The sequence below is a fragment of the Uloborus diversus genome, chromosome 4 (assembly GCF_026930045.1).
Source record: "Uloborus diversus isolate 005 chromosome 4, Udiv.v.3.1, whole genome shotgun sequence".
Lineage (NCBI taxonomy): Eukaryota > Metazoa > Arthropoda > Arachnida > Araneae > Uloboridae > Uloborus > Uloborus diversus.
Genome location: NC_072734.1, coordinates 124456698 through 124484459, shown reverse-complemented (window position 1 = coordinate 124484459; position 27762 = coordinate 124456698). Strand labels below are relative to the sequence as shown.

The 27762-nt window shown below is 34.6% G+C and overlaps 1 protein-coding gene across 1 annotated transcript in view; it reads left to right on the top strand.

Moving 5' to 3' along the window:
* Window positions 1-24637, top strand: part of LOC129220307 (exportin-T-like) — an 80374-nt gene extending 55737 nt beyond the window's left edge. The window contains 8 exon segments of the mRNA XM_054854705.1: window positions 72-214; window positions 1746-1845; window positions 3948-4133; window positions 10280-10469; window positions 11741-11787; window positions 11790-11810; window positions 18933-19271; window positions 24280-24637. Of these exon segments, the coding sequence (XP_054710680.1) occupies window positions 72-214; window positions 1746-1845; window positions 3948-4133; window positions 10280-10469; window positions 11741-11787; window positions 11790-11810; window positions 18933-19271; window positions 24280-24306 (1053 nt within the window). The 3' untranslated portion in view covers window positions 24307-24637.
* Window positions 24638-27762: the final 3125 nt, after the last annotated feature.

Sequence of the window (27762 nt, the reverse complement as noted above, 5' to 3'; positions counted from 1 at the left end):
ATTTTAACTTTGCTTATTAAAAATGTTGTTCTGAAGATTTTCTTTTCTTTTTCTGTTCTCTCTTTTTCTAGACTAAGCAAATGATTTTGAAAAGTTTGCTATCACCTGTTGCAGAAAAGTTTGATATGCTTTTACAGAAGTTATTAGTGACTTCTGATAAACAACAAAGGCATGAAATAGCAAAATGTATGAATCATGCTATTGCAGTTACTAGGTAAAATTTCATTTTTTTTTTTTTTTTTTGTTAACAGAACTAAAAAGTTATTTTGATTCATATTTATATATTTAAAAAAGAACGTTATTCATAAACTTGGTTTTTTTTTTATGAATTGAAATAAAAATAAATGCATGTTTAAAAAAAAAAGAAAATGTATTCCAAATTATTTATAAAAATTCATTTTACATTTTGCAAGGAAAAAGAACAAAATTTTTATAATTTTTATTTTTAAAAATCAAATAGGTTTAGGAGATTAGAAATAATAACTGGAATATTTATCATGTTTCCCACGTTTATTTGTACACACAAGTAGGTACAAGGGACCCTGGAGTGTAGTGTTAGGGTCCTGATTTGTTGCCTATGGTATAAAACTTGAGGTAATGAAAAATTAAAATTTCATAAGTTGATGAGTAACTCTTGCACTAAAAATTTAACTAATGGGGGAAAAAAGTTTAATATGTTTTAAGAGTTTCTTTAGTTAACAAATACAGTAGACTCCGCTTAATGTGATCATGGTTAATGTTATCATTTGCTTAATGTTATCAGAATCACGAAGTTCCACAACACTTGTATATTAACACGTGTTTAAAAAGTCGGATATTGTAATTAGTCTTCATTTATTGTTATCGCTTTTTCATAAACTTTTATTATTATTATTTTTTTTTTTTTTTTGTTCTTCAATCAACAGAAATATAAAGTCAAACCCTGACAAGATTAACTTTCTGTGTGACATTTTGTGGCTTTCAATAGCAATTTTCAATCTTTCTAGAAAAGTAACAACAGGAAGTCCGTTCGCAGTGACATACTCCCTAAGGTGTCTTTTATTTGCACATGCAAAAATTCAATCATTGAAATTGTTGCTGGTGGTAGTCTGCCACTAAGAGAGAATTAATGTAGATTCTGGTAAAACAATTTCTCATCTTATAAATAATTATTATGGAAGAATTATTCTGTCTGTCAGTTACACTAAAAACTTCACTTTAAACGGTCTAACATTTTAGCAATGGAGAGAAAACGCAATGATTTAACTGTCAAGGCAAAAATTGACATTTAAAGTGCGTTAGCTTCCCCATTCCTCTTCCTATCTTCTGTTGTCATTAAAAAGGCTCTGCAACTTGTTTTAAAATAGTATTCATGTGGTTATTGCATGGTTGTTCTGGGGAAAAAAAAAACACCTTGACCACATTAGAAACTAAAAGGTAAAGTGTCAGTGCTGATGGAAAATGAAAATAAAATGGTGTATCATTCCAGACAATGTATTGTTGCTAACTCGCCAAAAAAAAAAAAGAATTTAAAATGAATGGTGTTGAAATATGTTCTGGTGGGTTGCATGACTTTTGAATCACCCTGTATTTAATATGGGGCTGATTATTATTGTATATTACTATTGATGCTATGAACAATGCTATTTGTGAAATACACCAATATTTCACGTATTTTTGCTTTAGCCCTGGCTAATGGGCGGTAATTTACTGAATGCTATTTGTGTTGCTAATATGTTTGCATTTCTTACTATTTATATGTTTAGTCGTACAAGTAAAGCTTTCTCAAATCAACAAACCATTAAATCTTGTGGATGTGTTGAAGTTTACTTGCAAGCTCTTCAAGTGTTCTTAGGTGCTCTAAATGTAAGTTGAAATCTTTTTCTTTCATTTTTTTTTCAAAAGTGATTTTGGCACTTTTGGATGTGGGGTTACTTAAATTTAATAATATTTAACAAATAGGGATTATATCATAACAGCCAAGACAGTTATCTAGAGTTTTCCACATTTTTCTTTTTGAAATTATTTACCCTTTTAAAAATAGGAGCAGCTGATTAATGCTAACATTTTTAAATTCAAATTATTATAGTTACATTTTACTAATACCTGCAAGTGCCTCATGAATAATAATTTATGAGGCGCACTGATTGAGGCCTTAATGACCTTATTTTTGTTTATAAAGTGATGATAATTGAAGTAAAAAACTAGCATAAGAACTAACCATTATTTCTATATGCTGAAAAAAAATGAATAAGTAACTTTCTAAGGCCCCCTAACATACAGTTGCAACTAAAAAATTAAATAAAATTAAAATATCACTAAAATGTAGTATAAAAATAAGATTTGCTCAATGTGCATATTTCACTTTATGGTGAATACCTTACAAAACTGGCTTGAAAAACTACAGCTGGCTCTGTTTAACGAGGCTCTATTTAACGACTTTCTCTATTTAAAGACAATTTTTCACGACCCGGACAGAGCAAACTGTATAAAGATCTTTTTCAAACAATGTTTTAAAAAATGAGTTAAATTTTTGCACAATATACTAGTATGTAGTATATTGGAAAAAAAGTTTTTATTATACCGTAAAATCCCGAAAGTAACCCCCCCCCCCCCCCATTTTCAAAACAAAACTTGTTGATTTCAGAAGGGGGGGGTTATAATCGAGATTTTTCTGAAAAATCAGTGAAAATAATTGTTTTTAGTAGTATTAATTTTAGAGTACAGAAAAGAAATAATAAGTAAATAAGAGTTAATATTAATGAAGAAAGAGAAATTAATTAATAAAAACCTGTGATAATTTTCTAGTAGTAATAAATTGCATGAGGGCGCCATTTTTTCGAAAGAAAGAATTTTGCACCTTAAGTTGGCAAAACCCATATAATTTATAGCTTGAAAATTCATTATGTACTGAATGTAATTAGGTTACAGTAAAAGAAGCAAAATCTTAATGTTCTTGTTTCAGAATAGAAGCAAAAATCGCAATCACGGCCGCAAATTCGTTACGAAGATCGTAATTTCGAAAACTGAGCTTTACAAAAATCGCGAACGCAAACACAGACGAATCTCTTACTCTATTTAGTAAAAATTACATTTCTGATGATCCTAAACTCGTTCAATTACATTATTTCTCCTTTAAAAAAGGCTATTTTTAAGTTTCGCGCTCCTTTTTAAGCAACACGTTTCCAAAATGGCGTCACGTTTTCAAAATGGCGCCGTGTTGAAGATCGTTCAGTTTCACAAATCAGAACAAAAATGCTCCTTCCAAAATGAATAAAAAGCAGTACAATTCTATAAATTTCTTTTGTAATACTTATAAACAAAAAAAAAGGGCCCATTTGCATCAAAAGGAGTCGAGACATTTTGGAAGGAATAAACCGTGGAGACCTTTTTTTTTTCTTTTTTGTTTAAATCATTGTGTTTTCTTTCTTTTTTTTTTATAGAAAAGTAAAACTGCACATGGAAGGGCAAACTAAACCTTTGTAAATGCTTTCCAAATAAAGCAGGAAATGTTATCCTTTTTTTTTTGTAGGGAGTGGAAAATGAAGATGATCGGAAAAATTTCAGGTGAGGGGGGGAGGGTATATTCAGGATTTTAAAGTGATTTCACTTTCCACAAAAAAGGGGGGGGGGGCTATAATCGATAGGGGGGTTACTTTCGGAATTTTACGGTATTATTATTTTGGGAAAAATATGCATTTCTTAGCTTTTTCAATTTTATTCGTTCATGATTGTGATCATCAACAGCTAACATGAATGAATTCGGGATTTTTTTGGATTTCGTATTAACTGAATTCAACTGTACTTGCTTTCAGTCTGGACTAATGTTTCTTTTGTATTTCTCAGTTATCGTAATTCATTTATCAACTCCTTATAAAATAGAAAACTTTATTTAAAGAGAGCAAAATATTGCTAAGGGTTGTTGGAAAATTACTGTTCTAGAATTAAAGCCTTCTCTCATATCCTAGTTGCCCTATGAACAAGCCACTCTGCAGTCAGCAGTGAGGCAGTACTTGCATCGAATGGTTGTTTGTCTGGAACAAGAAGTGCTACCCTATTTCCCTACTGCAGCAGAGCAATTGCTCAAGTCCTCTGACATACGCAGCATTCAAGAATTCATACCATTAATCAATCAAGTCATCAGTAAATTTAAGGTAACCACTTATTTCAGTTAGTTTGTGTATTTTTTATTTTAACGTAAACAAACCTATCCTGTTTTTCAACCAAGACTTATTTTTTTACTCTTTTCTTCCTGGGCTACAATTTAGTATTATTTTCTCCCACTTTTCATTTGATTTTTTTCCATAATGTCTGCAAAATGAAAATTATTCTTCAAAGCTTCTTTAGATAACATGGCCATTTTTTAGTTTCTATTGATTCTTTTAAGACCAGATGCATCACTGATCTGTACGGTTGAATAGAGGTTACTTCTGCTGCTGTGCTTGTGAGTCATCAGATCTAGTTTTATCTCTTCTTCAGCATTAGCATCATTCATACCTCCTAACTTATACTCATATTGTCGCCCCAGAGCAACAGTAGGATATCTTAGTGTTAATCCTGGAATTAAATATCTTACTGTTGCTCTGAGGTGAAAATATGTAGAACAAATAGGCATTTTGACCGTTTTTTAACCCTTAAGCCGACATTTTAACCCAATGCAAGCTGATTTTGATACTGTTTATCAGTACTGTCAAAAAAAATTGAAAAATTATGTAATAAATTGGCGCCTTCTCAGAAATTATTTTAAAATTCGAGACATTAACGTTGCCATTTTCACAAAATCTGCTTTTTAAATGGGTACCCATTGCTCTACTTGAAACAAAATTTGCTTACTGTAATGTTGGTTCTGCAGAGCAGGGAAACACATTGGAGAGATCAAAATGCTTTATTCCTAGATTACACATCCAACATCCTGCATTCCTCGTCGGGGCTCTCCTCTCGAGCAGAGCGCATACACATAACTACATTATTTAGTGGCGCCATCTCTTGACACGCTGTGCAAACAAATACTTACTTTATAACATCCTCTCTTCACATAACAAAAATGAAATTAAAGTTCTATTAAACCAAAAGTTCTCACATAACAAAAATGAAATTAAAGTTCTATTAACCCAAAAGTTCTCACATAATAAAAAGTTCTTCACAAGTTTAGACGACAAGGTCTCACTTTGTTTCTCGTTGACCTTCTGGGTACAATCACCATGGAATCTTGTTTCCGAGGTTGCTGCGCTACTATTGGGGTCGATAAAGGTTGCATCTGTGTTGGAGTCTTGCATTGTGGGGAAAGAACTGGAGGATGCTCCTTGGGAACTGGATTATGACTTGGAGGCGAAAGAAGTGGTGGTTCATTTGAATCGCCCGGCTTTTCTTCTTCCACCACAGGAACTGCGTCCTCCTCTCCAGCATTTGAAGAAGCAGTAGCTGGCCTAGGGTTTATTGAACTTTCTTCAAAGCTGCTGCCAATCCGTCGGCGGATTTGGTCAGTATGACGTATCCATGTGCCACTGGCAGTTTCAACTTTGCACATGATCTTACCCATTTGGGTTAGAATGCAGCCCTCAATCCACTTAGGGCCCTGTCTGAAGTTGCGAACCCAAACTAGATCCCCTGTCCTGAATCTCCCAGGGTCAGAATGGACTTCTCTTTGCCTATAAGCATTTCTCAGCAAGTCTAAGCGTGAGCGTAGGGGTCGGCCAAACATGCCAAATGCAGGAGATATGCCCGTAGATGCATGGGGCGTATTCCTATAGTTAAACAAAAATCTGACAAGTCTTTCCTCAGAAGTCCCCTCCCTGATTCTTTTAAGTGCAGATCTCACTGTTCGGACAGCTCTTTCTGCGATCCCATTGGAATTTGGATGGTACGGAGCTGTTTTTATGTCAGAAATGCCATTGTGCGACAGAAACTCACAAAATTCATCACTGCTAAACCCAGGACCATTGTCACTGACTATGCTTTTTGGAATACCAAAACGCGCAAATAAATCTCGCAAAACCATTATGGTAACATTAGCAGAGGTACTGGAGACTCGGGCGACTTCTAACCATTTTGTCTTAGCATCAACAATTATCAGCAGCATATGTCCTTCCACAGGACCGGCATGGTCAATGTGAATTCGTTCCCAAGATTGATCAGGAACAGGCCATGAGACTTGCTTTGCAGGAGGTGCGGAAGCATTTTGCTGGCAGATAGCACACTCCCTTACTTCAGCTTCTAGATCACTATCTATGCTTGGCCACCAAACGTAAGAACGAGCCAATGATTTAATTGCAACTATGCCTTGGTGAGCCGCATGAAGCTCATCTATTATGAATCTCTTAAATTTAGGGGGAATAAATACCCGAGAGCCTCTCAAAATTATACCCCCCTCGATTGACAACTCATCCTTTAATTTGAAAAATGGTTTTAAATTTTGCTGGATGCTTTTAGGGAAACCCCTTGCAATATAAGAACGCAGCAATTTCAGATCCGAGGAACTTTCAATTTCTCTGGCAATTAAATGGCTTGTTACCGGACTACTGTCAAACTGTTTCAAGAGCAATACTGATTCCGCTGGGACTGGCGGATCAGGATATCTAGTAGCTAGAGGTAGACGACTACAAGCATCAGCATTCGAATGCAAGTTCCCTTTTCGAAATTTTATTTTGTATGAGTAGGCTGATAGGGTCAGAGCCCAACGTTGTATCCGTGCAGCCGCAACAGTAGGAACAGGCTTATCTTCTGAAAGGAGGTTTACAAGAGGACGGTGATCAGTCAAAAGAGTAAAATTTCTGCCGAGCAGGTATTTTCGAAACCGAGTAACTCCAAACACCAAAGCTAATGCTTCTTTCTCAATGTGACTATAATTTCTCTCAGCTTTAGTCAGTGACCGTGAAGCAAAGGCAATAGGGCGGTCCCCATCTTTGGTTTCATGAGATAACACAGCTCCTAATCCGTAAGGACTGGCATCACAAGCCAACACTACTTCTTTGGCATTATCAAAGTGCATCAGGAGTGATGAACTTCTTAGGGTTTCTTTCACTTTAGTAAAAGCTTCTTTCTGAGTTGCACCCCATTCCCATGCCTGTTTCTCTTTTAAAAGTTCATACAAAGAGGCTAGCAGGGTGGCCATGTTCGGCAAAAATTTGGCGTAGTAAGTGATCAGTCCGATAAACGAACGCAATTCATCTACGTTTCTGGGATCAGGTGCACAGGCAATTGCTTCTACCTTCGATTCAACTGGATGGAGTCCATCTTTGTCGATGCGATGACCAAGATATTCAACTGAAGATCTCCAAAACTCGCACTTTTCCGGATGGAGCTTCATGCCAGCTTCTTGCAAGCGTGAGAGAACTGCATTCAAATTCTGTAAATGTTCTACTCTGTCTTTCCCTGTTACTAGGAGATCATCTAAGTAACAGGAAGCACCCTGTAAACCTTGGAGAATCTTTTCCATCTCTCGCTGGAACACCGCAGGAGCAGAAGCTACACCAAATGGTAATCTGGTATAACGGAACAGGCCTTTCTGTGTGTTGATGACTACTAAGTTCTTAGAGTCTTCGTCCAACTGCAACTGGCAATAAGCATCTCGGAGGTCAAGTTTTGAAAATAGGGTTCCACCGGATAACTGAGCAAACAAATCTTCAATGTTTGGCAGTGGATATTGCTCCAATTCTGTTATTTTGTTCGTCGTTAACTTGAAATCTCCACAAATTCTTATGCGGCCGTCTTGCTTAAGTACTGGAACAATTGGTGCTGCAAATTCTGCAGTCTTTACAGGTTCTAAGATGCCTTCATTTACCAGGCGACCAATTTCCTCTTCGACCTTGTTTCTTAATGCATAGGGTATACACCTGGCCTTAAAAATTTTTGGAGTAATGTCTGACTTCCTTGTCAGATGGACTTGAACACCCTTTACTAGGCCCAATGTAGGTGAAAATAAACTATTGTATTCTTTTAAAACAGATTCAAAATTTAATTCCGGCCTTGGAACATTATTTACAGCATAAGGTTGAGATGCATTTTTAAAAACAGACATTAACTTCAAAGGATATATCCAATTACGACCTGCCAAATTCACGTTCCCTTCTTTGACAACCAACAACGGTAAGGAACAGGAATTAGACTTAAACTTCACTGTGACTTGTACACTGCCAATGACTCTAATAGGATGCTCTGTGTACGAATTTAACTTGATTGTAGATGGTTCCAGTGGCGGTAAATTCTGTTTAACTTTACTGTAAGCATTTAAAGGTATCAAAGAAAAAGGTGCACCTGTATCCACTTCGAAAATGAAAGGCTGGTCCTCAATAATACATTCCACCTTTGCTGGGGGCAGAGCTTCTTGCATACCACAGATGTTGAATAATGTATAGGTTCTTGACATCTCAGTAGTAGGTTCTTCACTGTTCACATTATTCACTTGAGAATTTTTAACTTTTTGTTTCGATCGGCACATTTTTGCAATATGCCCGATCTTTTTGCAGAGATGGCATGTAGAACTTCTGAACCTGCACTCACTTGGCACGTGTGGATCGCCACATCGGTAGCATTTCTGTGCGTCTGCTGTGCATCTGCTAGGACTTTTCTTCGCTTGCATCTTGTTTACTTCAACGCCTGACGACAAGCGAAGGTTGGAGGCATCTCTTGCTGCCGCTTCCATCGTTACTGCCAGTTCCGTAGCTCTCGTCAACGTGAGCTGCGTCTCCGACAGTAACTTTCTCTGTATACCCTCGTCCTGGATACCACAAACGATGCGGTCCCTCAGCATCTGATCCAAAGATGCCCCGTAATTACAGTGTTTAGCCAAACTCCGTAGCTCGGCTATGAAAGTTGCCACTGATTCGCCAGCTCGGCGCACGCGGCTGTTAAATTTGTAGCGCTCCACTATCTCCGACGGGGCCGGATCGAAATGCGCGTTCAATACTTGGATAATTTCCTCCAAAGTCTTTGCTGTGGGGGCCGATGGGGACAACAAATTATGTAGCAGAGCATAAGTGTTCGGCCCCACAACGGTTAGAAAGATCGCCCTTTGGCGATCGGCATCTTTTATCTCGTTGGCAACAAAAAACTGCTGTAACCGTTCCGTGTAGAGAGTCCATGATTCGTTTGCCGAATCGTATTCTTTGATGTGGCCAAACGAACCCATGCTTCAGAATTCGTTTTCCGTTATGGTTCCGAAGTGTTCTAATCGCTTGCCTTCACGTTAGGCTTAGCACCCCCATGTGCTTGCAGTTCGCAAATAATATCCTCCCGACGAACGAAAAATTATGCATCACTCACCTATCACTTTCTCCTCTGCTCTTATCCCATCCTCGTCGCCACTGTAATGTTGGTTCTGCAGAGCAGGGAAACACATTGGAGAGATCAAAAATGCTTTATTCCTAGATTACACAATCCAACATCCTGCATTCCTCGTCGGGGCTCTCCTCTCGAGCAGAGCGCATACACATAACTAACATTATTTAGTGGCGCCATCTCTTGACACGCCGTGCAAACAAATACTTACTTTATAACACTTACAAAACTGAGTTTTGGACTTAAGTGAAGGATGGTGGTTTGGGGGTCATTACCCATCCACAGAGCTCTTGGTTTCAACATTATTGCCTATCTTGATATGATAGTTTGTATGCAGGTAAGGACTTTAGACCAAAACACCCCTCAGGGAAAAAAAGTGAATTTCTGTGCTAGAGTTTAAATAGATTAATTCAAAATCACACGAGTTTGAGTTTTTGGTAGTATGTTAACTTTTTTTTAAACATCTCATACACACATATACAATAGGCTTACACAATTTTAGCATGTAGCTTGTATTTGGTCAGCTGGCTAATCTTTCTCTGATAACTTCCCGACTTGTACGCATTGCAATGCCCGTTTAACTAAATGCTAGTTGCGCTCTACAAGTGTATTTGACAAGAGGCCATGCCAGCCTAGTCAGAAACAAGGGGCCCGGCTCAGAATCAAGTAGTCTAGTTTTATAGAGGAAAAGAGCCCAAATTGGCTCTTGATGGCCCAGCTTATAATTACTAAAGAAAAATATTTCTTTTGTTTGCATAAAACGTTAACTTATCTTTAAGTTTTATACAGTAGTGTTTTCTGTAATGCCAAGATTCAAAAGATTCTAAGAGAAAAGAAGTTTTATGAGCCTTCACCTTTTGTGTTGACCATACTTAAAAAAAAAACAACTTTTTAAATGTCGAGTTATGGCCACTCTACTGAAACTTATGGTAACCAATATTTTTGACAAATGCTATTAATCCTATGTGTCTACTTGTCTCTATAATTTCCTTTTTGTTAAGCATTTTCATATTTTCTTCCCCAGAAAGAAGTTGTTCCCTTCATTCAGCAAATTTTCATGCCTTTTGTGACTGCCATTTTTAATGCATTATTGGTCCCTATTGACGAAAATGACCAGCCTGCTCAGAGTGAGCGACAGCTTCTGCAGAGAAGTTATTTCCTTTTCATAGCTGCTATAGTTACTAATAATATTACTGAAGTTATAGCTGCTCAAGGTATTTAGTATTTCTGTATTATTAATGTGTGAGATTTTGAAATGTTGCGGATATCTTTTTCTACCAAAATTTTCCTTGGTTTTAAAATACTGATGGCTCAAAATCACATTTATAATTGGTAAATGCATCTTGTTTTTCATTACCTTAGTAAATCATCCACTTAGTAATTATTAATTCCTGTCTTACCAGGAATGATGTTTCCTTTCATTCAGGGGAAACAATACTTCTGTGATGACATTGAATGCTCCATCTGAGCTTCCTTGGTCTTTATGTTGGAGTTTTGAATCTTCTTTAAAGAAAACTAGTGTAGGCTCCTAAGTCAGCATTTTATCCTCCTCAGCAATATCTTGGTCAACCTCAAGTATCCATTGTATGGTGTGTGGTTCTTTCACCTTGTGGATGAACCACACACCATATCACCCCTTCTCCGACTTCGTCTAGCTAATTGTACACCAAGCTCTCTCTTCCAGCAATAAAGTTGCTGGTTTTTCTCCTTCGTGCCTGGATCGAGCTGTTTCACTTGATGGTTTCACTGGACCTTTAGCTCAAGAACTCTGTCCAGGCCTGGATCTGGCTACCCATAGACCTCTAAATGTGTGTGCGCATGGGGAATGGGCACATCCTTAAGGGGCCCAATGGCCCAAGAAATCAAAAAGAAAAATAAAAACACTAAAACTAAAACTTATTAATGTTGCAAATATACTACACTGCTGGCCTCGGGGGAGGAACCCTACCGATTTTGTCTCAGGGGGTTCTATAAGTTATAGATCCGGGCCTGAGTCTATCCTCCTCATTTTTCAGTTTTTACACTTTTATTTCTGTTTTTAAAAGATCATTTCTGCCCGTGAGATGGCAGGGAACTATGAGGAAAAATAAGGTTGACACCCGCGTAGAACCTGTATGAGTTGAGCTACTTCTTACTAGGTTTCCCTCCAGGTAGCTTGCTGACAACACAAAACCCTGATGCCTTTCATCCATTAATCTGGTAATTCACACCTTGGATTGGATTTGTCCAGAGATCTTAGCTGAGTGCAACAGAAATGGCCTTCAAGCCTTGTGTCACCCTACCAGAAGTTAAAAAAATTTGCCATACATTGCCCATTCCATCCAGGGTTACCTTTTCCATTTTGAAGTGATCTGTAGGACTTAAAGTGGGATTTCTTGCCATAAAAATATAATTATAGTTTTAATTTAAAATTTGCTCTAGTTTCTTTTTCTTAGGTTTTTCTTAATATTAACTAATTTGTTTATCTTTTATTGCTTTATTTCAGACATGCAAAATTTGGAACAAATTTTGCTAACAGTAATCCAAGGAGCTCAGTGGATTTTCCTGATCCCGTTGTGAGTATTTATTCATTGATAAGATCTTACATCATACCATGTCTTGTCAGAACAACAACCAGCAATTGAATTGTAGAATCTACAAAATTAACTGAGCATGTTGAATATTGATTATTTGAGGAAAATTATGCATACTACTTATGTATAGTATGAGGTAGCAATAGAAAATTAAAATGTGGAATAATAAAAAGGATTTTGGATATAAATTTCAATCAAGATGTGTTGGACGTATTTAGAAGGCATAGCTTTCATCAGTGGCGTCACTATAAGGGGGGTTTCCCCCTTATCGCGCCCTACTATCGAACCGCCCTACCAAGGGTGGTTCGCCCTTGGTGTCACCTGTCTGGAGAGTGACACTGAAACGGTGGAATTGGGAGATTTATAAAAATACTAGTGGTACTCGCACAGCTTTGCCGTAATAGAAAAATTAAAAGGTTTTTTGGTTTGCCTGTATATTTACAAATAATGTATGGTGCAGACCCCGAAGAGTTCCTATTTTTCCTACTTTTTAAGCTTTCTCCTTATTTTCCTACTTTTTTCCTTTTTCTTCTACTCTTTCTTTCTTTAGTATAGCACTTCTAATTGTGCATTGATACCAATTTTTACAATGCCGCACCGATAACTTTCTGCATGTTTCAATTTTGAAAAGAAAAGCAAAAGAAACATGTGGATCCTGAGCTTTTCATTGACTGGCTACAGTAATTTCTGGAAGGAACGCCGCAGCGTCTGCATGTTTAAAAGTTAAACTTTCCTAAGTGACTTTTTTGCCGTTGCGGCATTTATGATCGACTTGTCTTTTTATCGCCCCGACTTCAGTCCTACTATTTTGACGAATCAATAAAGAAATAGAATCTGGCACATTTTGATGCAATTATATATTATTAACACGTCAATTTGAAGCTTTAATTAAAGTAAACGGCCGACTGTTCAAAAAATGCTAGAAAAGCTGAATTTCCTATTCGCCAATTTTTTGTATAGATGATTACAAGTGAAATAGAGCTTTATTTAAACAAAAATGCAATGTAAAACTTTAAAAGGAATGAAAGGAAGCAAAAAATTAAAAACCTGTACACTATTGTACATATTTTATTGATGTTAGTACAAAAAAAAAGCGGCAGATAACAGAAATTCCCAAAAACGAACTACTTCAAAAATAATCGCAGAAACTGACTTTTTTCATGCATAAATATAATTGTTCATTCTAAATCGTAAACATGGTTATAAAATTTATAAAATTTCATTTTCTTTCCTTGCAAAGAGTGTATTTGCAAAAAAAAAAAAAAAAAAAAAACCTGCAAAACCTTAGATGGACAAAAAGTTCCCAATTTTTGGAGAAAAATTGGAATCATTTTAAATGCGAGATTTTGTTTTTATTTCTTCACATTTTTGAAAGTTGTTGGATAAAGCCACAAGCAAATATGTACAGTATTTTTTTTTCTTTTTAATGGGTATTTTCTACTCCGATATACCATTATCATCAATATCGAAGAGTTCCTCATCATTTTTATGTGCAGCGTTAATGACAGTGCGGCATTTCTGAACATTTAAAATTTTTTGGCCGACTCTTTCTCTTTTCGGGGTGCGGCAATTATACTGATGCGGCGTATCAAATGTAAGTTATTATACTCAGGATGCCTGATCAAAGGGAGGGGAAGGAAAAGAGATATATGCAGGCATTTGATGCCAGGTGCTCCCCCCCCCCCTCCCCCACACTCTCAATTTCGTAAACAATTTCCGAATGAATATTTTTTTACATGGTGAGAATTGAGAGAAACTACATGCCTTCACTTTTATGCACAGAGAAACATAAGTAACAGTTTTTTGTCTTTGATAAAAATGTTATGTAAACCATGCATGGGTTTTTCCTTTTTTTCCGTGACAAAATTTTTGGAACAAGAAGGAGGTAAAAAATCATCAAATCAATAAAACAATATTCGTTTTTATTTCTTGATTAAAATTAAAACTGGCCCTTTATTTTGATTTTTCCCTCGGGGGTGGCTAGCGAAAGATGTATACTGAATGCAACAAAAAACGCACAAACTTGTATAGCTAAGCATTAATTTTCCAAAGCCAGGGAGGGGAGAAAGTGACCCCACTGGCTCCCATAAATGATGTGCCTGAAACAAAAATTTATGTTGAATGCTAAAAATACATAACATAATAGAAACCCTTTAGTTTACTTATTTCGTTATTTATTTAATTTAATTATTTTATTAAAAATTTTTTGTCCCATATTTAAGAACAAATTTATTTTAGTTCTGCATTTTCAATCTTTTTCCTTTTTTTCAAATTCAAACATCTGCCCATGTTTATGCAAGAAAGCATGTCAGCTGCTGATTATTTTTAACTAAAACTAATTTAATGTTTGCTTTGCGTTTTGTATCATAGTTAATGACAAGAGGAGCTGAAAGTGTTAGTATTTTCAAATGATAAATGAATGCTCTGTAAGAAATGTTTTCGTTTTTGACAAAAAAAAAAAAAAAAAAAAATCTTTAACAAAAATGCTTTTACTGCACCAAAAGTTTTATCATTATTATTTTTTTTTTCTTTCACACTTAAAATTTTTATTACTGTATTTTTGAAAGGTGTTTCTTTGTTTGGATTTTGTTTTCATATATTTGTAATTAATATTTTCGTTTCCATCAGTTCATTTTTCATACTGTTGATTGTCAGCTTGTTTCTTTCGTTTTGTTGTTGCGATTCGGTCTTTCATTAAATCCCTTTACTACTTCAAAAATACTGTTAGTTTATTCTTGGGATAGTTTTAAATCAAAAATACTGTTAGTTTATTTTGCATTAGAAATAAAATTTACGCTAAATTTGTTTCCTCTTAACGTGTGTGTTGTCCTATCTCTTCCTATTTTTTCCTACTTTTTTAAGTTATTTTTTTCCTACTTTTTTAATTTTTGATTCCATGTTTCCTACTTTTCCCCCCCCAAAAAACCACTTTGGGGTCTGATGGTGAATTTTCTCGCCAATTGGCTTGTACCCATGTAACGGTTCCATCTTATGATAATTTCGTATCTCACCAATTGGCTTGTGCCCATGTTACTGTTCCATGATATGATAATTTTGTAATTTACTCATCCATCTTATGATATTTTTGTTTTTAAAATTAGAATAGAAAAAGAACCACATCGAATTTTTAAAAAATCGCTTCGAGGTGCATACCCCCATGCTACAAACTAACTTGGTGCCAAATTTCATGAAAATCGGCCGAACGGTCGCTATGCGCGTTACAGAGATCCAGACATCCTACAAACATCCAGAGATCCTCCAGACAGAGAGACTTTCAGCTTTATTATTAGTAAAAATGAAGCTAAAATGCATTGTTAAGACTACAAATCTGAAAATTTTTCAGGAGGAACCCCTCCACGAATACCCTCTATACTAAGGATTAGGTTGATATTGTCACTATTTAGAAATAGTAGTCACCTCTTCTTATACCAAAGAACTGAAAATCTTTCCCTGTGTTTGAGATACGTTTCAAATAATTCAGGGGCCATCAATTTCATACGCTTCCCTTACTTTTTTTAACTCGAATCACACATGCGTCTAGGGCAAGTTATAAAAAAAGGGGAGAAGGGACACCTGTTGGCCCGGGTCCAAGCCTGAAGGGGGCCCTATATTTTTAAAACTAGGGGTGAAATATAGGTGTAAATAATATGGAGTGGGGCCTGGAAAAGTCATTTGTGACGGGCCCTAAAATTTCTGCACAACCCTGGTTTTCGTTAACTGTTTCAGAACTTCTAAGAGGGGTAAGGTGCATTGTGCTGACTCGAAATTATATAGCAATATAGTGTTGGAAATGCTTTCCTGAAACAGTGATGTACATAGATGCACCATAAAGTAACCGTAAATGAAAAATCTTTTTAATTTTGCTTGTAAAAAAGCAGAAGGTACATGGATCAAAATACGTGTTCAAAGTAGAGGTGTGACATCGATGGCAAAACATCGATGTTAGAAATTAAAACATCGATGGTATTGATACATCGACCAAAAACATCGAAGTTTTAAAACATCGATCTTTTTATCAATGTATAACATACATTTTTGAGTATACTACACTAATTTAAGCAATACAAAAGAATACATACCCGACAGAATATATTGATTATACTGAACCTCATATCATGAGTATAATTTAATAAGAATAATTTCACAACATCTTGATATTATAGTAGGACAAAAATTGATAATATAAGACAAGCACCGGTTAATACAAACTAGTTATAGTAATAAGGGAATATTTTCAAACTGAATTAAACTAAAAGTAAATTTACATGAAACGAGCTGATGTGTGCATCACATGACTTCCTTTTACTCCAATTTAGTGTCATTTTCCCATTATTGGCAATGTTAATGTGATTCAATAGTTTACTCTCTAAATATCACCAACAGTGGCCAAATCGAGCCAGATTTCAAAAAAAAAATAAATAAATAAATCAAAATCTCCAAATTTGTTTGACGACCAAAAGACTGGCGATATATCGCCAAGTGTCTGCCAAATTTTAACACCACTTGAGTTTACATCGAAATTAACAATGATTTCCCCCCAAATAAAGGCAAAAGACCCCCTTAGGAACATTTGAATGCAACCAAAAGGGAAGGTGCACAACTAGACCCCACTAGGAATCTACGTACCAAATTTCAGCTTTCTAGGACATACCGTTTTTGAGTTATGTGAGATACATACACACATATGCACATACATACGTACATGCAGACATCACGAGAAAACTCATTGTAATTAACTCGGGGATCGCCAAAATGGATATTTCGGGTGTCTGTACGTTCCTAGGCATATATCCACGTGTGTTCGAGTCGAAAAAAAACCCAATATTCATTTGGGGGTGAGCAAAATAGAAATTAAGGCCGATTTTTGAGTGAAAATTTTTTTGTGAATACAATACTTCATTTTTTGTAAAAGAAAGTAAAAAGAATCTAAGAAAAAATTTATCATAGCACTTACCGTCAGTTGAATGATGAGAAAAAGTTGTGCTAATTATTTTAAAAATGCAAAATTAACTCTAACAATTATTTTTAACAGTAAGAAATATGTGTTGTACTGTTAGTTAATAATTAAAAACAAATTGCAAGTAATAGAGGGACCACTTGTTGGGGGGGAAATAGATAAGTAATCCTGAATATTGGTGCTGACAGTTTGGAGAAAAAGAAGTTTCTTTATTTTGTTCCCCAGAAGGGCATTTCTCAGACTATCCCACCAGTCAGAGAAACATCTCTTTCCGATGGAACAGAAGTTGCCATCACTATCAAATAGGTATAGGATTTTCCTTTTGTTTAAGAACTGGAGCCTTGAAATAGATTGCAAGTTCTGGCACCAGACTACCAGTGTCAGGTTCTTCCAATAGCTTTGATCTCTTCTTCACTTAATAGTTAATCTTCTACTATCTTGTAGTGGTTATCCCAAAAATCATCCTCTACACAGAAAAATTGTGCTTATAAAACAGGTGCAAAAAAATTTTTTTTTTTTTTTGGCAACTCCATAAGTAAATTTAATTACGTAGCTAGAAAATTGGAACAAATTTTATGATAATATTCAATTAAAATGCAAAAACATCAGCATCGAGAAAACATTGAAACCAAAACATCGATGACCCAAAAACATTGAAAGTAAAACATTGATGTTAAAAACATCGATGTTTCCAAAACATCAACATCCCCTAGTTCAAAGTTTTTTTCACGGGCTATAGGGATTGTAATATCGGACCGAAAATTCAATACCAGTACTCGGTATTTTAAAAACGTGATACCGGAATACCAGTATTTGAAATTTCTCAATAAATGCTTGAAAATATATTTTTTCGTTGTTACATTTCATAATTTTGTGCGAAAATTGTATTATTTAAGAAAACGTATTGTGAACAAATATAAAAGGAAGGAACAAATGTCATAATAAAAAATCAATAACAGTAAAAATGATAATGCATCTATTAATTGAATTGTCTCTAAGCATGGAACTTATTTTAGTGCTCAACTTTTCTACAGTTGAAAATAATCTTTTTAAATTGACACTGGTTGGTGTTACTATTACCAATGTGCGATACAACTCCTCTAATTATCTAGAAGTCCTTCATCTTCAAATAATTCGGTCTCTTGCGCGTTATTTTTGGATTAATCCTTTTGTGTGTGTTTCTTCTGTATTGTGTGTAGTTTTATTATTTTTAAAGAAAATTATAGCCAGTAGTAATTACTTTTCCAGAGACCATACCTTTCCTATATTAACATCATTTTCTTTTGAGCAGGAGAGGTTTGGGTTTGCTTTTAATTTGCCTTTTGTTTGAAATTAACGATAAACTTGATAAAATTTAATCTTGTTAGTTTCTCTTATTCGTTTTTGCTTTCTCTTCAAAATTCTTCACAATTATAATTATTTAAACATCTGGAAATATGTTTCCATTGATATGCTTTACCTCTTTGCAATTTTTCAAGGCACTCTACCTCATCAAATATGGGAATTACAAAATTGCAAAATTGCTTGAAATACCAGTATTCGATATTCCGGTAAACCGGTATTGCAATCACTAACTGGCTACAATGCACACCTCACATCTTCAGTGCGTGTAACTCCAAACAGTTTGGAATACTCCCGCCTCTAAATTTCTCGGGTCAAGAAATCTTTTCTGACCCCCCCCCCCCCCCCATTGCTATATACGATTTCGAGCCATCACGATGCACTCTACACCTCTTAGGAGTTCTGAAACAGTTAACTAAAACACCCTGTATATTAAGTTTCTACTTATATTTTTTTTTGAATTTTAAGGTTTTGATTTTTCACATTTTAATTTGTTTTTCAATATGTGTAGTACCAATTATTCAATTTTATTATATATATATATATATATATATATATATATATATTATTATTATTATTATTATTTAAAGTCTCACTCGTAGGTAGCACAGTGGCAAGTGTACTAAACAACAACAAGAAACTCAAAAGAATATTAACAATGTAAATTGAAAACTATGTAAATATAGAAAGTTGAACAATATGAACATTAAGATAAATAATAGAACTTGATTAATCTTAATTTTAATAATATTTTACTTCAAGTTTTAATAATAATTATATATATAATTTTTCTCCTACTATATTAGGCTCAGAAGACTTGCTTCAGCATCTTAAAAAAAATAGTTGATCTGTGGGGAAGCTCTGAAGGAGTCTCGGGCTTTGTAGATTTCATGTACAGCAACATAGTTCCTGCATGTTTCATGGCTCCGTTAAAAGAAACATTTGACTTGAATGATGCCCAAACTATTTTGGCTCTCTCAGAAAGTGCCTTATGCCTGAAGACTGTCCTGGACAAGAGGGGGGAGGAGTTTATAACCTATTTGAAAAACAACTATTTGCCAACATTGAATATGTCACATGAAAAGATTGAAGAGTACTGTCAAGCTCTACGCTCTGATCCAAAGGCTTTTAAGAATTATTTAAGGGTAGGTTTAGCTTTAACACTTAATTTCTTTTGGAGAGAATCTATTAGAAAGTTTTGTGCTTCAGTAATGTTGTCTATAATTTCAGCACAAATGCATTGGTTTCATTTCTTAATTTAGCTACTATTTTGTTTAATGATGTTATTTCTTCCTTACATGTGATAAATAAATAATTAATGAAGAGGGTCATTTGTTAAGCTATTTATGTAATCTTTTGTTACACTCTATTTAGCTGAGATCTCCTTACCTTTTCGCTAGGGGCATCTCTCTTGCAAGAAAAACCCTTGAAAAGTCCTTAAATTTTATTTTAGCAACTAAGCGTCCCAGGAAAGTACTTGATTTTCCAATCTTGATTTCCATGAAAAATCTTTAAAAAATTTAATTTTTCTGATAGGCCTTTGAAAATAAGTGCTAGAGATACAAAATTCCTAGAGATTTAGAAATTTTGAGACTGCGGAAAAAACCTGGTGTTTTTCTGGAAGAAAAAAAAAGGAAATTTTTTTTAACAAACTAAAATATCGTTTACTAGTCTACTAGTTTTCTTAGACAAAATAATTATGTTAAGTATTTAAATATGTATATGGTAGAATCCATGTCAATTCAACAAGGGCTGTAACATGATGGTGATGAATGGATGTTGTTTTTGAATTTAACATATGTAAAAATTCATAAAAAAATTAAGAAATTTTTTTTTTTTTTTTGTTTTGACCAAAAAAATTTCTGGGCCAAGGTACAGGCCGCCAAAGATGGCGGTCCTGTCATGATTTCTCACTTGGGATTTTCGTCAAAATATTTAAAGTACATTATCTCAGGGACGGTAGAACATATTTTGTTGCAGTTCAGTTTATCTAAAAGGATATTTTTTCTTGTTTGAAAACATATGCAACATTTTCAAATGTGTGCTTTAGTTTTTTTACAGTCTTTTGAAAAAAAAAGTTTAAAAAAAATTTTTTTGGCTTTTCTCAAATATGTCAATTTTAAATATTTTCATTTTTTTACAGTTTATTAGTTCCACTGTGCACTACGTTCCCTGTAAAGAAGAGCTTTCACTTTTAGGTTTAACAGATTTTAGAGGCATTTGAAAAAATGAGGGGTTTTAAGGAACTTTTTACGAAACTGCAGACCTGAAAATTCAGTAAAATGTTTCACAACAAGTGGCCAAAAAGCACTTTCAGTTAAGTTATATAGCGAAAAATTTTCATTTTGAGTCTCTATCTAATCCAAGAGTTTTATTTTTGTATGAAAACAAGAAAGCGGTTTTCAGCCGATTCCCTGCGATTCCTCACGCAACCTTTCAGCGTATAGTGCCAAAAGAATCGCTAAGCGCAATATGCCACCTTGTTCTCATTCAATTCAATGTCCTGAATAAAATGGCGACTCAAAATTAAAGTTTTGCTACATGACTGAATTAAAAGTGTTTTCTGGCCACTTGTGCTGTGAATAAAAAAAATTGAATTTTCAGGTCTGCCTTTAACGAAAAAGTTCATTAAAAGCCCTCATTTTTTCAAATGCATCTAAAATCTGTTAAACGAAAAAGTGGAAGCTCTCCTTTTCAGGCCCCCACTTTTTTTTTCAGAATATCCCCATTTTTTGGAACATCCAGCAAGATGAGTCCAGTAATCACATCTGTAATTATCTGATTTAATTACATGTTACATAAATAGGTAGTTCTTCCTTGAGAGGTTTTCCACCTCCAAGCTCAGTCACTTCCTATGCGGGGCTGATGAGTGCTAATAAACACGAAAGTCCTCGTCTGGAATGACTGAGCTGGCGGTCTATTTCATGTATTTCTGCCTTATTCCTGGCTATAGAGCTGTAACTTACTGAAAAATAAAGGTAGTAACTATATTTGAGGCAGTGAGAAGCAAAGATATGTCAAATTCAAACAGGGTTCGTACTAGCGATGTGCCGGATCGTCAAAAAAGTAGATCCGCGGATATGGATCCGGATCATTTGTGTCGAGATCTGTGGATATGGATACGGATCTCAATTCCCCCCACCCCACCACCCCAATTCAACTATCCAAGTGTTTAATTTGTTACGGAAGGTATACCCGTCCGAATAATAACACTGCTTCTTCAGAAAATGTCATCTGCAGTGAAAATATAATAAAGACTCTGATTTACTCTTTAAAGAAATATCCGTTAAAATTGGGGGAGAGTTGGAAGGAACAGGTCAACGCTGCATTAATGCTTAATAGAATATGAAAAATTACTTCTAGCTTGCTCGATAGATGTAGGATACAGGAGCAATAGTGTAAAGCTGCTACTGGACAGGCTAGAAATAATTTTTCGCATTTTATTTCAGCATAAATGCAGCACTGACTCATTCCACCCAACTTACTCTGATCGACAGAATAACAGAGCCGGGAACACCTTTACAAACAGCAAATACAGAATTTAGTCTTTCTTTTTTTTTGTAGTATGCCTAGAAAAACCAAAATGAAGAATAACAGAAACCCCAAATCAATAACAGAAACAAATATTAAACTAAAAATTTAAAAAAAAAAAACGTCCCAGAGGGGTGACTTGATACTGAGAAGGATTTGCGAGTTAGAACACACATTGTTAACAAATATAACTGACAGCGGATAGAAATTTTAAATCATTGAGCTTTTTCTCTTTATCCGACTATGAAATAGCTACCGATCATGTGTATATAGGCTTTGAATTGTATTTAAAATTTCCTTAACAAGATCATAGCTGTTCTGTATATAACTTGGAAGTTCTAAACAAATATCAAACGCAGAAAACTTAGTTTGTTCGGGTAAGTTTTTACTACCATAATTCTGAAAAACGTTAAGTCGGTTTTTATTAATATTTCCGGTAATTAAAGTTCTGCAAAAACGAGGCCAAGCTAAGAACACTTTCCATCAAGTCACCTTTTGAACGAAAAAAGAACTATCAAAATCGGTTCATCTGTTTCGGAGCTACGATGCCACAAATAGACACACAGATACACTTTTAAAACTTAATATCCGTTTCTTTTTGCAACGGATGGTACAAATTGGCTTCCGAAATGATACCTTATAATTTAAACAGGGAATAAAACCTAATTTAAACAGAATTTAAGAGTCTTTTATTCAAATATTTAAGAATTTTTAGAATAGAAAAGATCCGTTTAAGATCCGCCAAAAACCTAGCGGATATGGATACAGATCTTTATTTTCCCTTGGATATCCGTGGATACATATATCCGAAACATCACTAGTTCGTACAAGTCTTGGAAATCCTGGAAAGTCATTGAAAAAAATAAGCAAATTTCAGACCTGGAAAAGTAATGGAAAATTGAAATTTTCATTTAAAGTCATGGAAATTTATTAAAAGTCATGGAAAAATGTCCTAGACTAAGATAAAGTAACAGTAGCTAAAAGAGCATTAGAAATCTAGAGTGATTTTACAGGATTGCACATATAAAAGCTATTAAAACTGGAAAATTGAATGATCCCAAAAACAAATCTGAATTTTGAAATCTCATTACATCCACTTCTGTAGCAGCCGCTCGCAAGGGTGCTCATATAGGGGGCTAAGGGGGGGGGGGGGGGCTCAAGCAACCCTTTGAAATGTATAAAAATTTCTTTTCCACCCATTAATGAATAAATTATTTAAAATATCAAATTTTAATATCTCTAATCTGTACTGAAATCAGTTTCCATGGGGAAAATATTCTGCTAAACCATGAGGAAGATTTTTGAGCCCCCCACCCTGCCCTCCTTAAAATTTTGCATATGGGCACCCTTGGCCGCTCGCCCTTTTCCCAATGTGATCTTATGGCTTGGATATCACTCATTTCATATTTACCATTATTTTAAACATTTTTTATACTTTATGTTCTATAGTAGAGAACTTGCACGTTCTTGATTTTGCCACGCTCACTCAAAAAACGTGATTCCATTGCATCCGAGTTCGTTTCCATCACTCGTAAAATTTTAATTACTAAATTTATCAGTTTATCTTAATTTGTTGAAAGTTTTAGAAAATGAAGGTCTTTAGTCAGGAGATATAATACAAAAATAGGAGAATTCTAATATTCTAAAACAGTAGTGCCCAACATACGGCCTGAAAAACTAATCCATGCGACCCACTGCTACGTTCAATGTCAGGAATCTAACACTATTAATTTATATGCATTTGAAAATGTGTAAATGAGTTAGCAAGTACATTTGAATCAGAAGATTAATTCGCTACTGAATGTTTTTTTAAAAAAGTAAATATCTGGTTTAGAAACATAAGTTTATTGAAGTATGTGGGTTTACTTTAAAGAACCAAAATACTGTCAAATTATGTGGATGATTGACGCTAAAACGCAACTTTTGAAGCAAATTTATTGAAACTTAGTAATGACTCATTTAACCTTTCTCTCATTCATTATCATTCTGCCCTTTTACAAAGAAATTTTTACACATTTAATTATCATTGTATTGCTTTCACTGTATTTTACTTTACTAAAATTTATATGATAAAGACACATAATAATAGTTTAGTTTTTTCGGTGTACACTGATATTTTTTCAATCATGAGTAAGTCAATGAGGTAGTGGCATTCACATAGAAGTTTTGCTAATGCTCATTGCCGAAAATTGGCAGGTTTGATATTAAATAGTCTACTATTCTCTCCATGTAACAAGGTCATGAAATTTTTTATGAAGTCATGAAAAAGTATTGGAAAAGTCATGGAATTTTTTCATCCAAATAGAGCATGAACCCTATTCAAAATTAAAAACTAGGAGATCCAGTAAGAATGATAAGTAAGCCTCTCCTCTGTCTTGGAGCAAAGACATAGTCCTAGTAGCCCTGGTAGGTGCTGTTATACAGCGTGAATTAGAAAAACTTTTCAATGAAAGCCTACCTAGGACCTTATCTTTTAAATGAGTTTTACTCAAAACTTGACAATGTCCACTTATATATATCCCTTTGCTGCCTCCTTTAATCCTATTTTAGTTTCATGAATTGTGAGTATTCTGCTATATCAATTATAAAGTTAAATCTTACTGACATACTTTTCTCTTGCAGTTTTTTTTCCAGAAAGCTAGGACGTAGTGAAGGCATTGCTCAAATTTACAAAATGCTTATGAAGTGCTAAATTTATTTAAATAGCAAATTCAAATGTACAGTGTACAAATGTATTATATGTGTGATGTGTTGAATGTGTTTGCAAAGCATGAATTTGAAAAAGAAATTTTATATTGAAATGTACTACTTTGTTATTAAGCATGCATTCCTTGTTATATTAAACTTATTAAGTGTTTTGATGATGTATGTAAGAGCAGTGTGTGATTGATTATCTGTGATTTTTGTTATTGTATATAGGTGCTGCAAAAGTAGTTTTTTTTATAATTTATGTGGGTCTCCCAAAATAATGCAGACTTGATTGTCCTTCATACATTCAACTGGTTTAAATTAGAAAGATAAATGTATGAAAGTAAGATATCTTGTTAAAAGCAACCGAGAAATTGACTAGGGAATGAAAATTTTTAAATACTAAGTACCGTAACAGATATAAAAAATGGTTTTGAAATCATCTTTTCATTAAACAGTTATTGGTTTTTGACAAGTTGCAGTAAAAATCTTTTTTTTATTATCTTAAATTCTGTTAGTTTACATATTTGTAATATTTTTTAGACATTTTGCAATACATCTAATGTGTGTAAACTTATTCTAAAATCTTTTTACAACTAAGTTTCCCATTATAACTTTAAAAGCTTTCGTATTGGCTATTGGAAATCATTGAAAGAAATTGTGGACTTATTTTCTTTTCCCATGCTGATCGGCTTCAGTTAGTATTACTAGTCCCATGAAAGAGTTTTTTTTTTTTTTTTGCTTACTTTTGCATTTTCAGGCCAATGCCAAAAATGATGTAGCTGCTAGCTCATTTTAAATGAAAATCAAAAAATAAAGAGTTTGCTATTTTTTTTCACATTGCATAAAATGTGACAGAAGACTTCAGTGGGAAAAAATTATGAACAGGACCTTGAAATTGATTTAAAGTATTGGAGTAATATATTTCCTCTTTTAAAGTAAAGTAATCAATCATTAATCCACCCCCCTTCCTATATAAAATGCTGTCTTACATTTCTTTATCTAATTAGAAAAGGGATGGGGAAGGTGGAATAATATACAGTAAGCCATCTTAATATACAAGCTTCATCATTATGACCCTCATATTTGTTCTTAAATGTTTTAAAAAAATTCTCTAGACTTCTTGAAATTCAAGCCTTGAAAGTCCGAGGTTTCCATTTAAATCAAGAGGCTTTACATATTTTTAGGTACATTTTTTTAATTAGCTAAAAGAACTGATTTGCATTAAAGCCTGAAAATCAAAATCTTTTGCTGTTGTAAAATTTCCTTAACTACATACAATAAAATAGAAAGATATTAAGAGGTTAGTGTAAACAGCGCTCATCAATTGGCGCCCATTATTTGAAATGGATTAGGAGGTGGAGATAATTACAAAAAAAAGGCTAGAAATTATAGCTAATTTACCACAAAGAACAAAACATTCCTTTGGAGCACCCAATTATAATCAAAATGGGAGGTGCACAGCTAGAAGCCATGCAAGTTGTATCTATGAGATTTTAACCTTGTATGACTGCCTGTTTTTGTGTTATGTAAAAATATGTTTATTCAAAATACAAACAGGTATATAGAAGTCAGGACAATACTTGTCGAAATAGATTCCGAAACCAAAAAGGAATTTTTTAGATGACTGCAAGTTAACCACACATACATATGCAGAGGTGTGAAATTTATTAGACTCAAGGAGCAAAAAACGGGAAAATCGAAATTCCGGTTTAATAAAAACCTCTTGATCCTCTCTAAGAGCCTAATTATGCTTTTTCAGAGTAGTCAAAGTACTGTACATTATCTCCCAATAAAATTTCCCATTTTACTTGAGTTTCTCTTTCCTGGAAAGACTGTGTCTTATCAGATGACACCCGCCATTATGTAATGCTGTTGTTTCCAAAACTTTCTGCAGCTGTGAGTAGTGTTTTTTTGTGCGTTTGTGCACTGGGACTGTCAAAATTATAAGTTTGAGTGATTTTGTGTCACACATTGGTTTTAGGGGACATTTTTAGTGCTCTTTTTTACGTTTTCCCTGTCGAACATCGATTTTGGGGAATTTTGTGAAATGGGTAAGCTGCTTGACCTCTCACTACGCAAGAAAGAATTGGATTTGTCTGCGGTGTGCAGGTAAACAGCAGTAACTGCAGAGTTTTTTATTTTCATTTTTTTGCATTTTTGAAATTATAATAATATAGTTTTATGGTACAAGCATGTTTATTTGGCTGCCACAGAAAAAAAAGCCATTTTTTTATCAGTGGTAATTAGCAGTAACTGCTATTATCGCAACATTGTGATTTCCGAAATTAAAGTATTAAAACTTTTAGGCGGTCAAAAGTCATGTATACAGGTAAAGGGGGGTACTGTTAATTAAAAAAATTTAGAAACTGAAGCCTTAAAAACGCAAATTAAGGACATTTGTGGTGAACTTAGAGGAAGGGGTTCGGGAGTTCTCTCCTGAAAATTTTTCGATGCTAAAATATTTAAAACGTTACTTTAGGCTGTATTTGAGTGCCTTCTGAGGGACATGATTCGGGGGACCTTCCTTGGGTGAGGATTCAGTTCCCCTGTTGCTTTTTTAATTAATGAATACTGGATAGTGTTCCTTGTCAGGCCCGGACTGGCTCCTTTTGGGGTGGTCGGCTAAGTACTGGAAAGGGGCCCCCTGATGTGGGGGTTCTGGGTGCCCTTCACCCGAAAATGTAAGAAAATTATTGTTTCAAAAACTGCTTTTTGCTTTTGCTTTTTGGATACGTTAAGTAATAAAACTAAAGTTAAATTTATGTATTTTCCCATTTATTTACTGATTTAAGCCAAAGGAGATGGGGTACTAAAGCAATCTACATGAATTCATTGGGTCTTGAACAAGTCATTAAGTTTGATTACTCCAATTTTTATTACACCTGCATTTCTCTTGTGTTCCAGTTTTTTTCACACGGCCATTTATACCCATATTCCACAGTTTTTGTCTTATCTCATCTTATTGATTCTACCAAAACTTGGAGAAACGCACTTAGCGGCCTGATTGTTGGTTAAAATTTTATTTGTTGGAATCTCGAAAAGAGAACTTTTTTCAACTATTGAAGTTTTAAAAAGGTGACTATAAGGCATCCTTAAATTGCTTTTTGTAACTTTAATTGTTTTGACGAAAAGAGAACTTTTTTCTTACATATTTTCAACTTTAAGATTTCTCCGGGGCCCTTCAGAACCTCGGGGCCAATAGGCAACTGCCTACTTTGCCTATTTAGTAATCCGGCCCTGATATAACTGGAGGGCCAACAGTCATAACAGATTGATGCTGCTCCCTAGCAAATATCCTCACAAGGTTTTGTGCATCAGTTGAGCTTCGGTCTAGCATGCAGAAAGAATTATCGGTTTTCTACCAAGTCGAGAAAATTTTGAGTTGAACGTTTTGAAACTAATTGAATAAATAAT